The sequence below is a fragment of the Bos grunniens genome, chromosome 7, assembly GCF_055505025.1.
Source record: "Bos grunniens cultivar Pamir isolate PY7600 chromosome 7, Bosgru_T2T1.0, whole genome shotgun sequence".
NCBI classification, from domain to species: Eukaryota; Metazoa; Chordata; class Mammalia; order Artiodactyla; family Bovidae; genus Bos; species Bos grunniens.
This window is the reverse complement of record NC_141171.1, coordinates 27,141,645-27,161,104: the sequence shown is the minus strand read 5'-3', so window position 1 is coordinate 27,161,104 and position 19,460 is coordinate 27,141,645. Positions and strand designations below refer to the sequence as shown.

At 39.7% G+C, this 19,460-nt stretch overlaps 1 protein-coding gene and 1 long non-coding RNA gene across 3 annotated transcripts in view; one reads left to right on the top strand and one right to left on the bottom strand.

The window, feature by feature from the left end:
* Window positions 1-15,944, top strand: part of LMNB1 (lamin B1) — a 53,305-nt gene extending 37,361 nt beyond the window's left edge. Inside the window, exons 7-12 of one of the 2 annotated variants that reach the window (XM_086410536.1) lie at window positions 789-1,014; window positions 2,738-2,842; window positions 6,986-7,105; window positions 12,358-12,465; window positions 14,098-14,160; window positions 15,140-15,944. In XM_086410536.1, coding sequence (XP_086266662.1) covers window positions 789-1,014; window positions 2,738-2,842; window positions 6,986-7,105; window positions 12,358-12,465; window positions 14,098-14,160; window positions 15,140-15,181 — 664 coding nt within the window. In that variant the 3' untranslated portion in view covers window positions 15,182-15,944. The remainder of the gene's footprint in view (window positions 1-788; window positions 1,015-2,737; window positions 2,843-6,985; window positions 7,106-12,357; window positions 12,466-14,097; window positions 14,161-15,139) is intronic. The other variant, XM_086410537.1, reaches the window with a different exon arrangement.
* On the bottom strand, window positions 7,524-10,352 carry LOC147368953 (uncharacterized). Its single transcript, XR_015166991.1, has 2 exons — window positions 10,195-10,352; window positions 7,524-9,796 (listed from the first exon to the last, which is right to left on the bottom strand). It is a non-coding gene; the product is annotated as an uncharacterized LOC147368953 (long non-coding RNA).
* Window positions 15,945-19,460: the final 3,516 nt, after the last annotated feature.

Below are 19,460 nucleotides of genomic sequence, written 5' to 3'. Positions count from 1 at the left end.
TTCTCTTTTGGGATTTTAAATGTTTTGATAATTTAACATGCTGCAAAATGACTTCCAGGTGGCTCAGTGGTGAAGAATCCCACTGCCAGTGCAGGAGCTGCAGAAGACATGGGTTCAACCCCTGGGTTGGGAGGATCTCCTGGAGTAGGAAATGGCACCTCACTCCAGTATTCTTGCCTGGGAAATCCCATGGACAGAGGATCTTGGCGGGCTGCAGTCCATGGGGTTGCAGAGAGTCAGACATGACTGAGCACGCATGCACGCAGGGATGCTGCAAAATACCAGATTTGCTGAAAGAGACTGTGTACTTTTCAAATCTGGTTAGTGTATAAATCCTTTTAAACCTTTTCTGAGAAAAAGTTCCAAAGGGCAAGTATCTCACTTAGAACAAAAAGACATTTAATTTCAATATTGCACACACTGTGATTGTAATTTTGTAAACAGAAAATGCAGGTTTGAAAAAATTATGGAAAGTATACTAAATGTAACAGTGGTTGTGGTGGGGTGATGGTGGATGAGTTGTTCCCCCCAACCTCTCACCAACCCCTCTCCCAGTTTTCCAAACTGTGCATTATGATTGTGGTCTTTTCTTAGCTAAAACATTCAGATAATAATTTTTAAAAAGAATGTTGATAGTGGACATTGTAGCGCAAATAAGTTTCTTTTTGTTAAGATGTACGTTGGCTTTTGCAGATCGTCATTAATGTTGTGCTTTAGTAATGCATGTGCATTAAGATAGGAAGAGCATATGTGTTTCATAATTGGAACGTTTTATTTCTCCCATGTAGATTGAAGCTCTCTCCAAGCCCTTCTTCCCGTGTAACAGTGTCACGCGCATCCTCGAGTCGCAGCGTGCGTACCACCAGAGGAAAGCGGAAGAGAGTGGACGTGGAAGAATCTGAGGCCAGCAGTAGTGTCAGCATCTCCCATTCTGCCTCAGCCACTGGGAATGTCTGCATTGAAGAGATAGATGTTGATGGAAAATTTATCCGCTTGAAGAACACTTCGGAACAGGTGAAAACACAGACCCCCTTTTTGTCCAGAGAGGTTTTGCTAATTGGGGGTATGTCTTGCAATTGTAATAACTCCTCAGCCTTTATTTGGATTCAGTCATCTTCATGATATAAGAGTTTCCCTCTCCTTTTTAACCCAAATTCATGAAGTGTAGCATAAACTTGAATAGGAAAAGGAAGAGGGATGGTGCACTTGGTGGTTTAAAAATTTTATTCATTAGCTCTTCTTTAGAGAGCCAGGGATTTTTTTCTTACCCGGTCATTTTGTCACCGTGGCCTTCCTAAGGATGAATTATTAATATTCTCTGTCCTAGCCAGAATTGTGAAGAAGATAGATTGCGTTGATATTCTTTCACAGCTATTAGCTTTATGAAAGGGAGGAAATATGAGCCCAGGCTCTGACACATGTTAGGAGTGTTTTTCTCTGTAAATAAATGAATGAACACTGTTGATTTAATATGCACTAGGAATAGTATGAAGCCCAATCTTGAAATTATTTAAAAGTAAACATAAAATATTCATAGCAGGGAATCCTGAACTTTTGAGCTGGGGCCATGAAGAGGCAGGTACAGTGGAATGGACTGCACTTTCAGAAGCACGTTCAGGATTTGTAAAATGTCTGTGAAGTGACTTCTTTTCTCCTCAAAGCTATTAAAACTGTCTTGTGTGTGGATGAATACATACTTGGGATGGGCAAAGGAGCTTTAGTGGTTCTGATACAGAGCAGCACAGGCTCTAGGCCCTCTCAGTCACGACTTTAGAAACTGAAGGACGGGGGAGCCTCTGCTGCTCCGTTGTAGTAGTTTGGCTGTGTTACAGGAGGCATCGCCGCCCTTTTTGGAGCTGTTCTGGAGCTGGCTCTGAGCCTTGTTTATTCCTGTCTTTGAGTAAGAGATGGATATAAATAAATTAGTGCAGCTAATTGCTTTAATACCCTGAACTGCTCCTTAGGAGTCAGGCAGCTCTGGGCAGCCTACGGGCTAACATTGAAAGCCAGCGCTTGGGACTGGCTCATTATGTTATTAACCCTTTTTGAGCCTCTTATGCTTTAAGATAAGTGTTAAATATGGGCACAAGTGGTACAGATGTGGAAGAAAAAGGGTGTATTTTCTTCCTTCTCTTTCTAGGCTTTATGTGTCTATATTTTAAAAACTTATGGCAGGGACTTCCCTGGTGGTCTAGTGGCTAAGACTCTGTGTTCCCAATGCAGGGGGCCCAGGTTCAATCCCCCATCAAGGAACTAGATCCCATATGCTACATCTAATAGCTCACATGCCACAACTAAAGATCCTACATGCAACTAACATCCGGCACAGCCAAATAAATAAGTGATTTTTAAAAATAAATAAATAAATAAAAGCTTATGGTGGTCAAAAATTCGATGTGTGAAATGGTAGTTATTCAGCGAGATGATGTTGTAAATTTAAATTATGCACCTAATCTAGCATTGAATATGAGCATTTAGTTTGGTTTACATCTCTTTTCTTCCAGTTTTGCCCTCTTTAAGATCACACACCTTAATAATTAAGATTGCAGCATTGTCAAAGTTTCTGTTTTGCTGAATGACAAAACCATGTTTTCTTTTTATAGGAGGGAAAATAGGAACCATGGGAAGACAGTCATAAAGTTGTCTTAGTTTAACTGCCTATGGATTGATTTATTTGATTATTCCCTAACTTTTTGTATATTTGAAGTGACCTTGGTTTTTTTTTTTTTTTCAATAGGACCAACCAATGGGAGGCTGGGAGATGATCAGAAAAATTGGAGACACATCAGTGAGTTACAAATATACCTCAAGATATGTGCTGAAGGCAGGCCAGACTGTTACAGTAAGTTAATTTAGTCATCACTTAATTTCATTATCTTAACCAATAATTAAAGTAATTGAAACCATTTTGGTTTAAAGAGACAGTTTAGATATGGGCATTAAAACGTTTTTGACATTATTAGGGAATTACAAGTGCTACCAAAGATTTAAAAAATTCTGTGTTTTTGAGATGGTAATTGACTGTTAAAAGTGAAAGAATTGGCCTCTGAAATAGTTTTATCTACTCTAGCAGATATTACCAGCCGATTCCCCCCACCCATCCCTGCTTGTCTCCCCACGAAAGAAAAACAACAAAAAAAACTGTTGCTTCTTGAGTGTTACCTGGTAGCCCAGTGTAATGCAGGAGATACTACTTGGCATAAAGAACTGTTAGGAGGTGATCTATTAATGCTGAGGTATGCCTTAAATCAGCAGTCTTTAGCCTTAGGTGAGGATCAGTATCATCTGGATAGTGTTTTGGTGTCTAGACTGGTGGTGTCTACCTCACTCTTAGTTACCATCTCTGAGGTTGGTGTACGGACTTGTTTTAACAAAAGTTACTAGGGCTCCAAGATCAGTGTGGATGGTGACTGTAGCCATGAAATTAAAAGGTGCCTGCTCCTTGGAAGAATAGCTATGTCAAACCTAGGCAGTGTATTAAAAAGCAGAGACTTCACTTTGCCCACAAAGGTCTGTTTAGTCAAAGCTATGGTTTTTCCATTGTCATTTATGAATGTGAGAGTTGGATCATAAAGAAGGCTGAACGCCAAGGAATTGATGCTTTCAAACTGTGGTGTTGGAGAAGATTCTTGAGAGTCCCTTGGAGACTCCAAGGAGATCAAACCAGTCAATCCCAAAGGAAATCAACCCTGAATATTCATTGGAAGGTCTGGTGCTGAAGCTCCAATACTTTGGCACTTAAGCGCCAAAGAAGAGTGGACTCATTGGAAAAGACTCTGATGTTGGGAAAGATTGAGGGCAAGAGAAGGGGGCAACAGAGGATGAGATGGTTGGATAACATCACTGACTCAGTGGATATGAGTTTGAGCAAACTCCAGGAGACAGTGAAGGACAGGAAGCTGGGCATGCTGCGGTTCACAGGGTCACAAAGAGTTGGACACCACTTAGCGACTGAACACAGCTAGGTGATAGGTACTGTTAAGTATCATTCTCTAGACATAATATTTTAGCAAGATCAGGGTGGTCTTTCAGATATCTAAGCTGTCAAGATTTAGAGGGCGACGGGCTTCGTGTCCTTCTGACTCTGCTTTGAATTCTAAATGGTGCTTTGTGGTTGTGTTCTGCAGTTGCACATATGTAATCATTACTAAGTATTACTGACTCACTTTTTAGAGAAATATTTTCCCTTGAGCAAACACACAATTCCTTTGTTTTTACTCAGTAAGGAGACTTAGCAAACAAAATATGTTAAGTTTGATACAGATTTTAAAGAAGTCACTGTTTTCATCTGTAAAGAATGTTGAAGTGGCTGTCCTTTTATCAGTTCTTTTTAAAAAATATTAAATGTTTAATATTTTATGATTGATGCAAACCTTACTTAGTATTGAATATCAAAGCTTCAAATAGGTTAGAACTTCTCTTTTAAAAAATGTATTCATAGAACTTGCCACCACATTATGAAAATATCAGATGCTAATTTTGTAATAATTGGTGAAAATGGGAACATACCCTAACCACACTGTCTTTTCTTCTCTTCTGTGATTATTATAGTGAGACAAAATTGCTCAGTCCTATTGTGTGTTATGTGGAAGCTGCATAATGTGTTGGAAAGAATCTGACATTTTAATTCAGAATTTTCAGATTTGAGTGTGCTCTTTATCTCTTTAAAGTAGTATAAAACCGTTAGGCCAGTCATCTGCTTTTTCCACTGAATGTAGTTCCTCAGTGACTAAATATATATATATATTCTGTGGATCTAGGGGAGAAATCAGTTTTCACATAAGTAATACTTTTTTTTTTTTCATTTGTTAACTGGCATTAAATGTGTTACGAAGCTCTGTGGAACATGGTAGTGATAAGTAATCTTCCTGTAAAATTGTACAAGACAAGGCAATAGCAAAGATCAGTTTAAAACTCTAGACCCGAAGTAAGGGAACTACATATGTAATTTGAAATTTTCATGTAGCCACATTTAAAACAAGTGAAAAAGAAAGGTGAAATTAATTTTAGAACTATCTTTTATTTAACTCAGTGTATGTAAAATATTATCATTTCACCAATTCATTATTATATCATGATCAATAGAAAAAATACTAGATATTTTACTTTTTTTTTTTAACTAAATCTTTATACTTACTAGCCATGTTTCAAGTGCTCACAAGCTTCATATGACTACCATGTTGAACAGTACAGCTCTAGGACATATTAGTTTTAGGTTAAATTACCCAGTAAGGTTACTGATGTGTTATTATTATTATTAACACTAGATTAAGTGTATGATTCCATATGGAATAGTGAAAAGTATAGCTTGAGGTTAGATTAATATTCCACAAAACCCGAAGGTCAGCCTGGATCTAGTTCTTTTTTTCAGTTTTATCCTAGTAAATGCTCTCTGCCCTTTTCCATTTATAAAGCTGATGGAAGATTTGGAAGCTTCAAAGGAGCTAAAGAGGAAAGGGGTTTCTCCTAATTAGTAGTTGATAAAGTTTTCTCCCCATTTAAAAAGATACCAGCTTATACCATCTCCAGTCTTCATTTTGCCATTGTATGGCCCTTTATGTTCCTAAACAATGTATGGAGTACAAAACTTTGCTATCTGTTTTCATATGGTCTTTTGGAAAGATCAGGACTGGTCATAGTGTCCCTACAGAGGTTTGTAGAGGTGTAGTGTTATGCTCACTGGTAAAGAATCTGCCTGCAATGCAGGAGACATAGGAGACCTGGGTTTGATCCCTGGGTCAAAAGATCCCATGGAGAAGGCAATGGCTACCTACTCCAGTATTCTTGCCTGGAGAATTCCATGGACAGAGGAGCCTGGCAGGCTACAATCCATGGGGTCGCAAAGAGTCAGACATGATTGAGGGACTATCACATCACATATCACACATATATGTCCATAATTCAAACCCAGGTTTTCTAACTTTCAAGTTTTCTCTATTCTACCAGTACTCTTCTGCCAGTAAATACATTAAAATATTGCAGAATTACCTTGTTTAGGAAAAGGGAAATATTTCTTTTGTTTGTTTTGTCTGTTTCGATAGCAGTCATGTTTTCCATTGAATAATGAGTGATTTTCTGTTTCCTGACTTCTTTTTGGAATTCAGTCTCAGACATTCTGGGATATTATGACACTGTCCCTAGTTGGGTATGTACCACTTTCCATTACCGTATTCTAGATAGGCTGTCTGCTGCAGAGATTGCTAGAGAAGTTAGTCATCTCCTCAGTTCCTGCTGTAGGCAGCTGGAGGATCCCACTGGAGCAGGGCAGAAGGCTCTACATGGAAGGATGGCTCATAAGACCCATAGAATAATAGAGTGTTGGCAGTGAGAGCTTATATTCATTGAGTCAGCCATCTCCTCTTTATCAGTTCAGTTGCTCAGTCGTGTGTGATTCTTTGCGACCCCATGAACCGCAGCAGACCAGGCCTCCCTGTCCATCACCAACTCCTGGAGTCTACCCAAACCCATATCCATTGAGTCGGTGATGCCATCCAACCATCTCATCATCTGTCGTCCCCTTCTCCTCCTGCCCTCAATCTTTCCCAGCATCAGGGTCTTTTCAAATGAGTCAGCTCTTTGCATCAGGTGGCCAAAGTATTGGGGTTTCAGCTTCAGCTCCTCTTTCTGGGTCATCATTTTCCTTCACAGTAGTCCCATGTATTAACAGTACCATTTCTGTCCCATTGGAGGGTAAAAGTAAGGTAGCTTGATCAAGGTGAGCTGACATGTTAGGAGAGCTAGGATATGAATCTAGTCCTTGTAGCAGCATTTTTACTTATTAGATGGGGAAGCTGAGGTCTGGATGAGCTCTGTGGCTCTTGGAAACATAACTGGTTAATATAGCAAGGCTGAAGCTAGGTCATAGTCCTGGAAATTCTAGAATCACTCCTCTTACAAGATGTTAAAAAGTCTCATCATTATGTTATTGGCACGTGGGAGAGCAGGGCTGTGCATAGACTGATTTGATTTCCTTTCTCTTTCCCAGATCTGGGCTGCGAATGCCGGTGTCACAGCCAGTCCTCCCACCGACCTCATCTGGAAGAACCAGAACTCTTGGGGCACTGGCGAAGATGTGAAGGTTATATTGAAAAATTCTCAGGGAGAAGTACGTATCGGTTTTACCAAAGTGTCATTTTTTTTTTTTAATTGAAGTATAGTTGATTTATAGTATTGTGTTAATTACTGCTGTACAACAAAGTGATATAGTTATACACATATGTATATTTGTAAAAAAATATTCTTTTCCGTTATGGTTTATCATAGGATATTGAATGTATTGTTTCTCTGTGCTATTATAAAGTAGGGCCTTATTTATCCATTCAATCTGTAAAAGCGTACTTCTGCTAACCCCAACCTCCCATTCCATCCCTCCCCCAAACCCCTCCCCCTTGGCAACCAAAAGTCTGTTATCTATGTCCCCACCACGGTGTCAATTTCATTTGAGAGTTCATCGTGCAAATGTGATTTCTTTTCAAGGATGAAATCAAATGTGAAGTAACTGATTGCTTAAATCAGACCAAGGCTGCTGAGTCAGTCAAAGTAAAGCTAAGTGCAGGTTTTAGATTTTAGGAATGAAATATGAGTTTGTCGTAGTTTTAGATTTTAGGTTTTAGATTTTAGGAATGAAATATGAGTTTGTCGTAGTTTTGATTGTTAGCACAGATTCCAGAATTCAGTCTGTTTTCAGTTTCTGTCTCCACTGCCCAGTGACCTTGTGACTTTAGGTGAGTTCCTTCAGCTCTCTTAGTTTTATCATTTTAAAGTGAAGATGGTAATAACAAAGTGATTACGATAAATGAGATGATAATATAATAAGAGTAATATAAATGCAACAGTCCTTGGGAAGTGCTCAGAATGGTATCTGGCCTCTGGTAAATGCTTATATTATTAACCTTGTTACTAGCTTTCCGCATGCCTGTGAAACTGAGTTTAAAGATTGAGGAGTGTACCTTTGCTTGATGAGTATGTTTAACATATCAGTCATAGAATTCTTGTCAAAGAACCTAACCTACCCCTGTTGTCACATAAAGACGCCTCTAAGTTCCCCCAGCCACACACACATACTAAGAGATCAAAGTGTCTGCAAAGGAAGTCATGGTTACAGGTCAGGAGTTCTTCTCTGCTCCCATAGTGCCAGGTTACAGCCCTTGCCTTGCTTGTCAGGTTGTCTCACTAGAGTAATAAGCACACAGGGATAAGGAGCTGTTCTGAGTTTTCCTGGCACATATTCAGTAAGAATTAATAGATAAAATTTTAGAAAAATCAAACATAGACCTTCACTTAAGTACAGAGAAATAAAATTATTAACTGCATTCACGATGGGTTCTGAGGTGTTTGCGTATGAGGCACCTTATTCCCAGCCATCTTCCCACCCGTCCTTCACTGTGAACATCTGCTGGTGTTTAGACCTCTATTCGTATGGAACTGAACTCACTGTCTGCTGAAAGAAGAATGCCCTTGATCTCAGACTGAGGCTGAAAATGAAAGGGCATCTGATTTTTTTTCACTGTAGACCTCAGTACAGTTCACCTCCAAATACCTCCTAGGTTCTCAGGGTTGGAGGGTGTTTAAAAATGCCTTCAGTAATTGACAAACTTCAAGGAACCGAATCTTCCTCCTCTTCTCAGCATGGAGCCCTGCTTACTTCTTGCCTTTAGCACTTTGGAACTCTTCCCAGCTGTAGCTGGTGCTGCCCGAGTGCTGAAATTACTGCAGCTTCTAAATTGGTAGTTTCTGCAAGGTCTGAAACTGGAGGAGCACATGTGTTTTTCAAAATGTTATGAGTGACGATTCACACAGATTGAAAAGTGCTGTTAATAAGGGGCCATGGTAGATGAAATAGGTTTTTATGAGCCATGGAATCTAGTCCCATCTTTTTTGTGTGTGAAAACATGTTCCAACTTAGAAACGATCTTATAGGAAGATAATTCGGGATGCAGGAGGTTTAAAAGCCCACAAAATAGGTTCAAGGACAAGTGAACAAAGTAGATACCATGACATGGGGTATGTCTAGAGGTAGTGTTACTGATGACGTAGCAATATAGCTGACTGAAGCTTAGGTTTCCCTTCATAAGCCGAACCACTGAATATTAGATTGTTGAGTTTGTTTGCCTGTTCTTTTAACAAACTTCCGTCTTCTGCTTGCTAGACTCTGTAAAGTAACTTCTGTCAGAAATGAGCAAAGTAGTATGAATACGGTTCTTATTTCTGTGATTGTCAGACAAGTACTTTTGGCATTTATATATTTCATTCTGTAAGGCCATGTTCATTAGTAGGTTCCAGACTATTTATCATAATTCATAATTACAACCTGTAAAGACCATTTTTCTATAACATTGTAGGTAACTGACTTATTGAGTCAACTTAATTTTTCAATGCATGTTTTCTTGCTGAGGCATTGGAGATATCAGGAAACCCAATTAAACTGGCTTTAAAGTAATGGGGATATGTGAGCTCACAATGCAACAATCCAGGGAGAGTGGACTTGATCCACTGGCTCACCCAGCGTCCCCAGGGATCTGTCCGCGGTCTGTTTCCTGGGATCTGTCCGCGGTCTGTTTCCTGGGATCTGTCCGCGGTCTGTTTCCTGGGATCTTTCCGCGGTCTGTTTCCTGGGATCTGTCTGCAGTCTGTTTCCTGAGTGTCTCCCTCATGGATGCAAGACAGCTGCTGGCTGGAGGTGCCGTCATTCCAGGTTGACTTCTTGTGGGCAGGAGCATGGTCCCGGTCAGGTCCTCGCCTGGGCTTCGCTCTTGTTTTACCAGCCTGGATCATATGCCCATCTCTTAGCTAGTTCCTGGAGTTGGGAGGACAGAATTTGAGCTTGAGCCCTCCTCCACCTCCACGGCTAGATCACACTCCGCTCCTTGTGACACACACGTCACATCTCCATGTGAGAGAGGGTACCCAGGTAAAACTGCATTCTTAATGAGAAATGAGTGGGGTGGAATGCCGGTGGGTTAAAAGCAGTAAGTGTCACCACAGAAAACATGGATTATTATTATTATTTTTTTAATGAGGAAAATAATAAAGCAGTCTCTCTGTACCTCTAAAATACAGGCGTCCCTGAAACTTTTGTACATGTAGATACTACTTGTGTGTCCTGAGACCCCATAGTTTAACAGCCAGCCTCTTTATCAATAAAAACCACCTTGATTTGTGGTAATTGCTGGTTTCTGTGGCGTGAATACTCACACTGGTGATTCCAGGCTACCCACATGGCATGGCTGAGTGCGGAGTTGGAGAGACAGCATGGGAGCTAGCCCTGCTGCACTGCTGGGTAGATGGTGTACCTGTATGTACCCAGGCTTTATCTGGACAGACCCGTGACGTGTTGATAGAGAAGCAAACCATCTGTGTGTGCCTTTCAGGTCACTGATACGGTTCGGTGTCCTTCTAAGAGGAATTTTTTTGGTAAAGACATTTATCTTTAGTACCTTTTGGGGCCTAAACCTCCCAACAAGTTTTGATTCTGAATTTTATTATTTTTTTATTTAAATCTGTAGACATTTAGCTCACTTATATTCCATACAGGCTTTCTGCATTAGATTAATTGGTTTTTAAATGTTGTCAAATGAAAAGTGCTTAACAGCAGGCTTAAATTAAAGGCAGTTGTGCTGAAGTAATTCATAATTAATGAAGTTGGGCAAATTGCTATTTTCTAAGCTTCTCATTTGAGGCTCATAGTCTGGTGTTTTATCACAAGCTCTAAGAGCCAGTGTTTCCATATGGGATGTGTACATTGTCATGAGCTGCTAGAAGCTGAAATGTGAGAATTCTGTAACACTTTTTTTTTTAACCATCTTTTTTTTAAAAAACCTTCCTTCCTTCCTTCCAGCTGTGTTGGGTCTTCGTTGCTGTGCGTGGGTTTTCTCTAGTTGCAGCTTGCAGGGGCTCCTCTAGTTGTGCGTGGGCTTCTCATGGCAGTGGCTCCTTTTGTTGCAGAGCACGGGTTCTAGGGTGCACAGACTCAGTGGCTGTGGTGCATGGGCTTAGTTGCCCCAAGGCCTGTGGAATCTTCCCAGACAAGGGATTGAACTTGTGTCCCCTGCACTGGCAGGCAGATTCTCAACTGATGGACAACCAGGAAGTCTGAGAATTCTGTAACCGATTTTGTGTGACTTTTCTTATTTTAAGATGACTTGAGGGAAGCTAGATACTCTGAAAACTTTTAGAGAGTCCTTTTTCTGTTTTGTGTGCCACCATACCTCAGTGTATATCTTAGTTCAAAGAGCTGTAACTGATCTAAGGATTCACATGCTTTTTTATTAGTACTTATTTGGTTTAAGCAATCTGACACAGACTGATCTCACAGAATAGAAGTTTCTGGCTAATTGAGACTCAAAATGGTCTATCTTCCTTGGCCATGCAGCAAAAATCAAAAGTCTATACAAAACATTACTGTGCTACCTCAGCTTCATTTATAAACTATATCCATGGATATACTTTAAATTGAAGTCTCATATTTCTGACACTGTTCTCTGATTTTCTTCTTTTGCCAGTTTAAACTAGTTGGTCCATGTTTTAAGTTTCAGATAAGCTTTTACTCACATGATTTTTGCATCTTCATCTGGACTTACCTTTCTTGAGTGACCTTAAGACACAATACAGAGTAAAATTAGAAGCTCCGTAGCACTCTAGGACACATTACTTGCTGCTAGATCATCAGGTTAGCCTTGTGCTTAAACAAAAACGCTGCTGCATTTGTGCAAGTCAGCATTCTGTACAGGAAAGTCATCTGTATTTGCGCCTACTTTCTGTTACACCAGTGAATGACAAGTCAGTTTTTTTGTGCAGAGTTCATTGGGACTTCACTAGCATGTTATGAATAAATACTGTTCCTGTGTTTTGATTCCATTTCTTTTAAGAGGAACTAGTTGCTGAAGGGATGAAAGCGTGTCCTTTTCAGTCTCAGGAGGTCTTCTTGCTACCAGGATCCCTGAGAGCACAGCAGTTGGCCTCTGACTTCATTTTATTCAGCATTTATTTAGTACCCTCTTTTTTCTAGGAGCCACGCTCTTTAAGCTGAATTCATGTTGAGTATTATAAAGAATTTAGTGTGCCAAATCATTTACAGAATTCTTAGTAACAGAATGGGATAAAAAGTCGTGGAAACTTCTCAGTGGGTATTTCAAATTGGATCCCAGTAGCTTCCCTGCAAGGAATATTGAAGATCTAAGAACTGCTACTAATTATGCAAAAATTCCTGTTTAGTAGTTGAAGTACTGATGAACCACTTAAAAAAAGTCCCTGATGTAGGAATACAGTTTCTTAAATTTATGCAAAGAAAGGATGTCCTCCCACAGACTTGGTGGTTTTAAGTATAGTGTTTTAACTTAAAATCAAACTCTTGTTTAGGAGGTTGCTCAGAGAAGTACAGTCTTCAAAACAACCATACCCGAAGAGGAAGAGGAGGAGGAAGAAGCAGCCGAAGTGGCTGTCGAGGAGGAACTTTTCCACCAGCTGGTATTACTTCAATATAGTTCTTTTTAAATTTTATTAACATAGTTACATGAAGACCAAAAACCAATAGTGGGGCTTGGTTTTTTTTTTTTTTTTTTTTTCTTTTCCCCTATTACTTGATGAACCAAATCAGTGATCTACCAAGTGGGGTTTGTTTTTCCTGAGGGGATATTCAAGATACAGTACGTTTGAGTACTGGAAGAAAATGTTAGCCCTTCTTTTTAAAAAATTATTTCTTATATTGAATTTCAGTTTTGTCTTTTGTTTTATAATGTATGTCATATGTTATAGCAGGACATGTGTGCCACATAAGTATATATGGATTGGAATGCATGCTTAGAATTATTTATTGAAGGGTTCTTTGAGTTTAGATGGCTAAGTTAGAGTAGGTATCTACATATAAACTTTAAAAAAAGAGTAATATTCAATTTCAATGTGAAGCAAAATTCTTGCTGTCTTAAGTTTTAATCATTTAATTGCAAGCTAGATTTTAGCTGATGCTTGGACTTTTGAGAGCCCTTGAAATAAAGGAACTCCAAATTTGATTTTAATTAATTAAATTGGAATTATTAATAAGTAATAAGCCTTCAGTTTATATTCTCAAGCTGTTCAAGTCTGATCATTAATCAAAATTCCTACTCTTATCCTTATAAGACTTCATCACCATGTCTCTAGATTTATAAATCCGTTCATTGGCCTTAATTAGCCCCAGTCCTGCTCCAAATAAACATCCTGTTATGTATTCAGCCTCCAGAGTCAGGAGTTAGGAGCTCGCTCTCTAGAGTGAGAACCACTTGAGCTAGGCTATGGTAGGATGGGTTTTTGGCCTGGATACTTCCTCATACATTTTGGGGGAATATTTAGCACATTATTGCCCTGGGGGTCTGGAGGTTGTGGAAATTAAGGTGTATAGTATTAATACATCTCTGGTGAGTAATGTGTTAAGAACAGGTATTTTATACTCGGATTTAACAAGAAACAGACACGAGATCCATTTCCTGTCCTTATGGGAAGCATTATAATGACTGGTAGTAGAATAATATAAGAGACTAGGGGTTCAGAGCTTGAGTTACAGCAGGTCAAATGCTGGAGAAGGCTCTTTAAGCCACCAGAACAATTGAGAAGATCTCTGGAAAATAGGTTCTGTCCAGTATTTTGAAGGATAGGCAGTTATTTGAGTATGAAAAGTCAGACAGTGGAGTTGTGGGCTTCCCTGGTGGCTCAGACAGTAAAGACTCTACCCCGAAATGTAGGAGACCTGGGTTCGATCCCTGGCTCGGGAAGCTCTTCTGGAGAAGGGAATGGCAACCCATTCCAGTATTCTTGCCTGGAGAATTCCATGGACGGAGGAACCTGACGAGTTACAGTCGATGGGGTCAGAAAGAGTCAGACACAACTGAGTGATTAACACACACCCAGTGCTGTTCTATGGGGGTTTAGATTATCTGTTGTTGCTACATTAAGAAACCACCTTAAAACTCAGTGGGTTAAAACAGTGATTTCTTAATTCCTATGACTGGGCTTAACTGGGCATTTTTTTGATTAACACAATGGAGAGTGAAGTGAGTCTTGCAGTTGCATTCAGCTGGAGGCTTGGCTGGGGCTGAAATGCTCTTCATGTCTCTTTCCATGCAGTTTCTTATCATTTGGTGGTTTAACCCAGCCTTCTTTACAACATGGCAGCTGGTTTCCAAGAAGGTAAAAACAGAGAGCACTAGATTTCTTAAAAGCCCATATTCTCTCAGTCAGAGTAAGTCATAGGCCATCTGCAGTTCCGGGGCAGGGGCGGGGGAGCGGTAAACCCTGGGTATCTCATAATGGGAGGAATGGCAGTGAATTTATGAGGATTTTTAATTCATCACGGGATATGTCATTAAGGCATAGTGACTAACTTGAGGGCAAGAAGGAAAAAGAAAGATGTGCAAGGTTTTTTAGCTTCTGTGATCAGAAGAAATAATGATACCGAGGTTCAAAAGAAGGAAGATGGAAGGACGGATCAGCTATTTTCACTTCACGTTAGAGAAAGTCCAGTGGCCTTTTGAGTTGATTTGAAGTCTTTTTGTTTGACCTTCAAGAAACCAGTTTCTGTTTAGTCAAGTGGTGAGTCACAGTCATGTTGTGAGATTTTAAGGAATTAGTGAGTGAGAAAGAAATGGGTAGATGGAGCCATTTTGACTTCTCATTTGAAGATCAATACAGTGCAGATGCTTCAGGATCTGAAAGCTGAGGGTCCAGCCAGCCGTATTCTCTGTATTCAGAAATCCTGTCCACTGATTTCTTGTTTACCAAGTTACAAAAGGATGTTATTGAACAGTGGTTTTCAGCTTCAGCTGCATATTAGAACTACTTAGGGAACTTTAAAATGACTTATAAATAGATACTATTCCCCAGGTAAGTGAGAAATTCTCATTTAATCTAGAGGCCTAGATCAGCTTTTTCTTTAAAAGCTCCTCAGGATTTGTACATGCAGCTAAAGTTGAGAATCAGTGTTTTGGAGTTTGTTTCAGTATCCTAGGGGGCAGTCCATAAGAGAAGGTTAGAAAGGGTGAGAAGAAATAAATAATAAAGGTCCATTTGGAGGTAAGTGATAATGAATTTGTAGTATCTCTTCCTTATTTTAAAATACTGTGATCCATTGTCTTAGCGCTAAGAGTTTTCTTTCTGTTTTCCTCACCAGGGAGCCCCAAGAGGTTCCAACAGAAGCTGTGCAATTATGTAAACTCAAGTCAACTGTCTTCCTCAGAATAAAGAAGTATGGTAATCCTTACCTACATGCAGTGCAGAGCCTTCTCAGAAGCACAGAATATTTTTATATTCCTTTATGTGAATTTTTAAGCTGCGAATCTGATGGCCTTAATTTCCTTTTTTGACACTGAAAGTTTTGTAAAAGAAATCATATCCATACACTTTGTTGCAAGATGTGAATTATTGACACTGAATTAACTGTACTGTTTGGAAAGGTTCCCTCAAATTTTTTGACATTTTTTTGTATGTGTGTTTTTTTTTTTTTTAAGTTCTTAGGAGGCGGAGGGGGAGGGTAAATAAACCACTGTGTGTCTGGGTTTAATTTGAAGATTGCTCCATATAGATTAGCAATCTGCTCTTGATTATCCTCTGCTATATATAACGGTGCTGTGAGGGAGGGGAAAGGCATTTTTCAATATATTGAACTTTTGTACTGAATTTTTTTGTAATAAACAATCAAGGCTACAAAAATTTTTTTTAACTAGAAAAGAGAAATTTTGTAAGAAGGCAATATAACCTAATCATCATGTAAGCACTCTGGATGAAGGATTCCACAAAACTTTGTTTTATGGTTACTTCTTCTCTTAGATTCTTAATTCGCAAGGGGAATGGGGGGAGGGGGAGGAGAGGGAAGGGAAGGGTTTCTCCTAAAACGCATTAGTTGTGTTTTTTAAGATAGTGTAACTTGCTTAAATTTCTTACATGACATTAACAATAAAAGGCTGTTTTAATATTAACCTGCTGTCTGTTTTAACTTTAAAGACATTTTGAGGGGATAAAAATAATTTGGCTTCTTGTTTGAACTAGGTTTTTCTTTAAGGCTCTGACAATGGGAAGATAAACACACAGACTCTTTTGGGGTCTCCCCTGTTTTCAGTACCCTGCTGTCATTAATAATAGCACTTAAAATAAAAGCAATAATAATAGCTAATTTTTTTGGAGCCCAGTTATCATTTATATTTTTTAGCTTATTAACAGTAAGACCTCTTAAAATCTCTTTAAGAAAGCCATGTGGGAACATAGGGACTATGGGAGAAATTGGGGAAGATATTCCTTTTAAAGGAAAAAGATGGAGATAATATTTCTAGAATCTAGTTTTACTGTCTTAAAATATGGAAGAAATATTCAGCAGTGGCCACAGGACTGGAAAATGTCAGTTTTCATTCCAATCCCAAAGAAGGGCAATGCCAAAGAATGTTCAAAATATCACACAATTGCACTCATTTCACATGCTAGCAAGGTAATACTCAAAATCCTCCAAGCTAGGCTTCAACAGTACATGAACCAAGAACTTCCAGATGTATAAGCTGGATTTAGAAAAAAACAGGAATCAGAGATCAAATTGCCAACATCCATTGGATCATAGAAAAAGCTAGAGAAGTCTAGAAAAAGATCTGCTTCGTTGACTATGCTAAAGCCTTTGACTGTGTGGATCACAATAAACTGGAAAATTCTGAAAGAGATGGAAATACCAGACCACCTTACCTGCCTCCTGAGAAACCCGTATGCAAGTCAAGAAGCAACAATTAGAACTGAATGTGGAACAACAGACTGGTTCAAAATTGGGAAAGGAGTACATCAAGGCCGTATATTGTCACCCTATTTATTAAACATATATGCAGAGTACATCATGCAAAATGCCAGGCTGGAGGAATCACAAGCTGGAATCAAGATAGCTGGGAAAAATATCAATAACCTCAGATACACAGATGACACACCACCCTTGTTGCAGAAAGCAAACAGGAACTAAAGAACCTCTCGATGAAAGTCAAAGAGGAGAGTGAAAAGGGTGGCTTAAAATTCAGCATTCAAAAAATGAAGATCATGGCATCTGGTCCCATCAATTCATGACAAATAGATGGGGAAACAATGGAAACAGTGAAAGACTTTATTTTCTTGCACTCCAAAATCACTGTGGATGGTGACTCAGCCATGAAATTAAAAGATGCTTGCTCCTTAGAAGAAGAGCTATGACAAACCTAGATAGCATATTAAAAAGCAGAGACATTACTTTGCTGACAAAGGTCCATCTAGGCAAAGCTATGATTTTTCCAGTAGTCGTTTATGTATATGAGAGTTGGACCATAAAGAAGGCTGAGTGCCGAAGAATTGATGCTTTTGAACTGTGGTGTTGGGGAAGACTCTTGAGAGTCCCTTGGACTGCATGGAGATCAAATAAGTCAATCCTTAAGGAAATCAACCCTGAATATTCGTTGGGAGGACTGATGCTGAACTGAAGCTCCAATACTTTGGCCACCTGATGTGAAGAGCTGACTCATTGGGAAAGACCCTGATGCTAAGAAAGATTTAAGGCAGGAGGAGAAGTGGTCGACAGAGAATGAGACGGTTGGATGGCATCACCAACTCAATGGACGTGAGTTGAGCAAGCTCCAGGAGATGGTGAAGGACACGGAAGCCTGGAGTGCTACAAAGAGGTCGAACAGAGTTGGGCGCGCCTGAGTGACTGAACAACACTGATTAAAATACGGTATGAATGATAGAAAATGCAGGGAGGTGTGTGCTGTGTGAGGTAGTTCTATATGGTGATAACTAGGGTGTCATTTGTTAGGCATTTGGGGGATTTTTATCTTGGGATTGCTTTAGCTCAGTGAGTTCATCTTGTAGAAAGTAGAATATCCAAATTCTCCCTAGACTGAGCTGATGATAACAATTCAGAAGCTAATCCAGAGTCAGTGTTTGCCTTTCTCTTAAAATATTCCTGCAGTAAGCTGTGCAAAGATTAGCAGCTTACACTTGAAAATAACTCACGAAGTCTCAGAATTTCTGTGCTCTGCAGATTTACTGCGCACTCTGGTGCTGTCGCAGACACAAGATAAATGCTGGGTTAGAAATCCTGTCTGGTGAAGCAGATAAAATGGTAACTTTTCCACACAGATTTGTCTTCAGAACGAGAATGGCAGTGCTGTGTGTGGCCCAAATTGGTTGTGAAAAGTTGCCACAAGATGGGGTTCTCGTCATCAGGATCCAACCTAGGTACTTTTACTGCCGGATAAATTAGGTTATAGAAATCACTTTAATAGTTAGGCATTAAGAAGGGCAGTTTTAATACAGAGGAGTATTATATATGCTAGTGAAATTTAGACTGAAAATTCAGGACTCAGTTAATACGTAGTTGGGTGCCACTGAATATGTGGCAGGAGACTTTGGGGTCTATTTAAAATGACAGACTTTATACCAAAGAGAAGTTTCCTGAACGTGAGCTGCACCTACGGCTGTTCCCACAGAGCGTCATGGGGACAGAGATTCAGAGGCTGCCTCTCTGTGCAGTAGATGCGACTTGGCCTCAGTGGCGGTTAGGGCTGCATTATTGAACTGTTTCATAACGAGGTGGAATTTCCCCCTTTTATCTTGTCTTCAGTGGTCTGGTTTCACTACTGTGTTTAGATACAGATTTATTTTCTTCTCACCTCAGGGTTTTTGACCAAGAAAATTCTGGATGCTCATATTTCGTTGAGGATTAGTTCATCCCCTTTTGCTGTTCTTCCCTTTTGGGATTTCTCTCAGGCTTAGACTGAACCTATCCTTTTCCAGGTCTTAGGTTTCTTTGTGCTGTAGTCTCAGTAACTTAGTATTTGCCTCACTAATTATGTCCACAGCCTTGTCTAATCTGTTTATCCCACTTGTAGTTTCTAGTTTGCTTAACTGTACTTTTCATCTCTGAAATTGTGTTTGATATTTTTTCATATTTGGCTGTTCCTTATTCAATTTTTAAAAAAACTATAGTTTTCTTCCTTTGAAAAGGTCATTTTAATCATACTTATTTTATAGTCTCTATATTCTTGAGTTCTTGGCAGTGCTTATGTTTTTTTTCCTCAGCTACCGAAAAATGAATGGTGATTTGTCTCCTCGTGGGGTTTTTAGGATTACAAACTTGTCTTCAGCAAGGGTTCTTTATTTTGCGAGTGGGTCCCTGTCCCAGCGTTTTGCTACAGAATAATTTGGTTGGAAGTTTCCCGTGTGTCTCCTTGGTGATGAGAAGGTACAGTGGTTTGGACCTTCACTGCTGCTTTCTCCCCTTGTGGTAGTGAAGATCCACCAGGCCACTGCTTCGGGGTGTTCTCTGGTTCTCACAGGTGACTTCCACATGCGGTCCCCCAGCCTCAGCAGGAGGTGGTTCTTGCTCTGGGCTGGTGGGTGTTGTTCTGGTCGCCTGTGTTGAGGGCTGCACGGCAGGGTTATGTGCTTTGTGCAGCAGGCCCTCTTCCTTAAATGGACTTAAAGACATGTTTCGT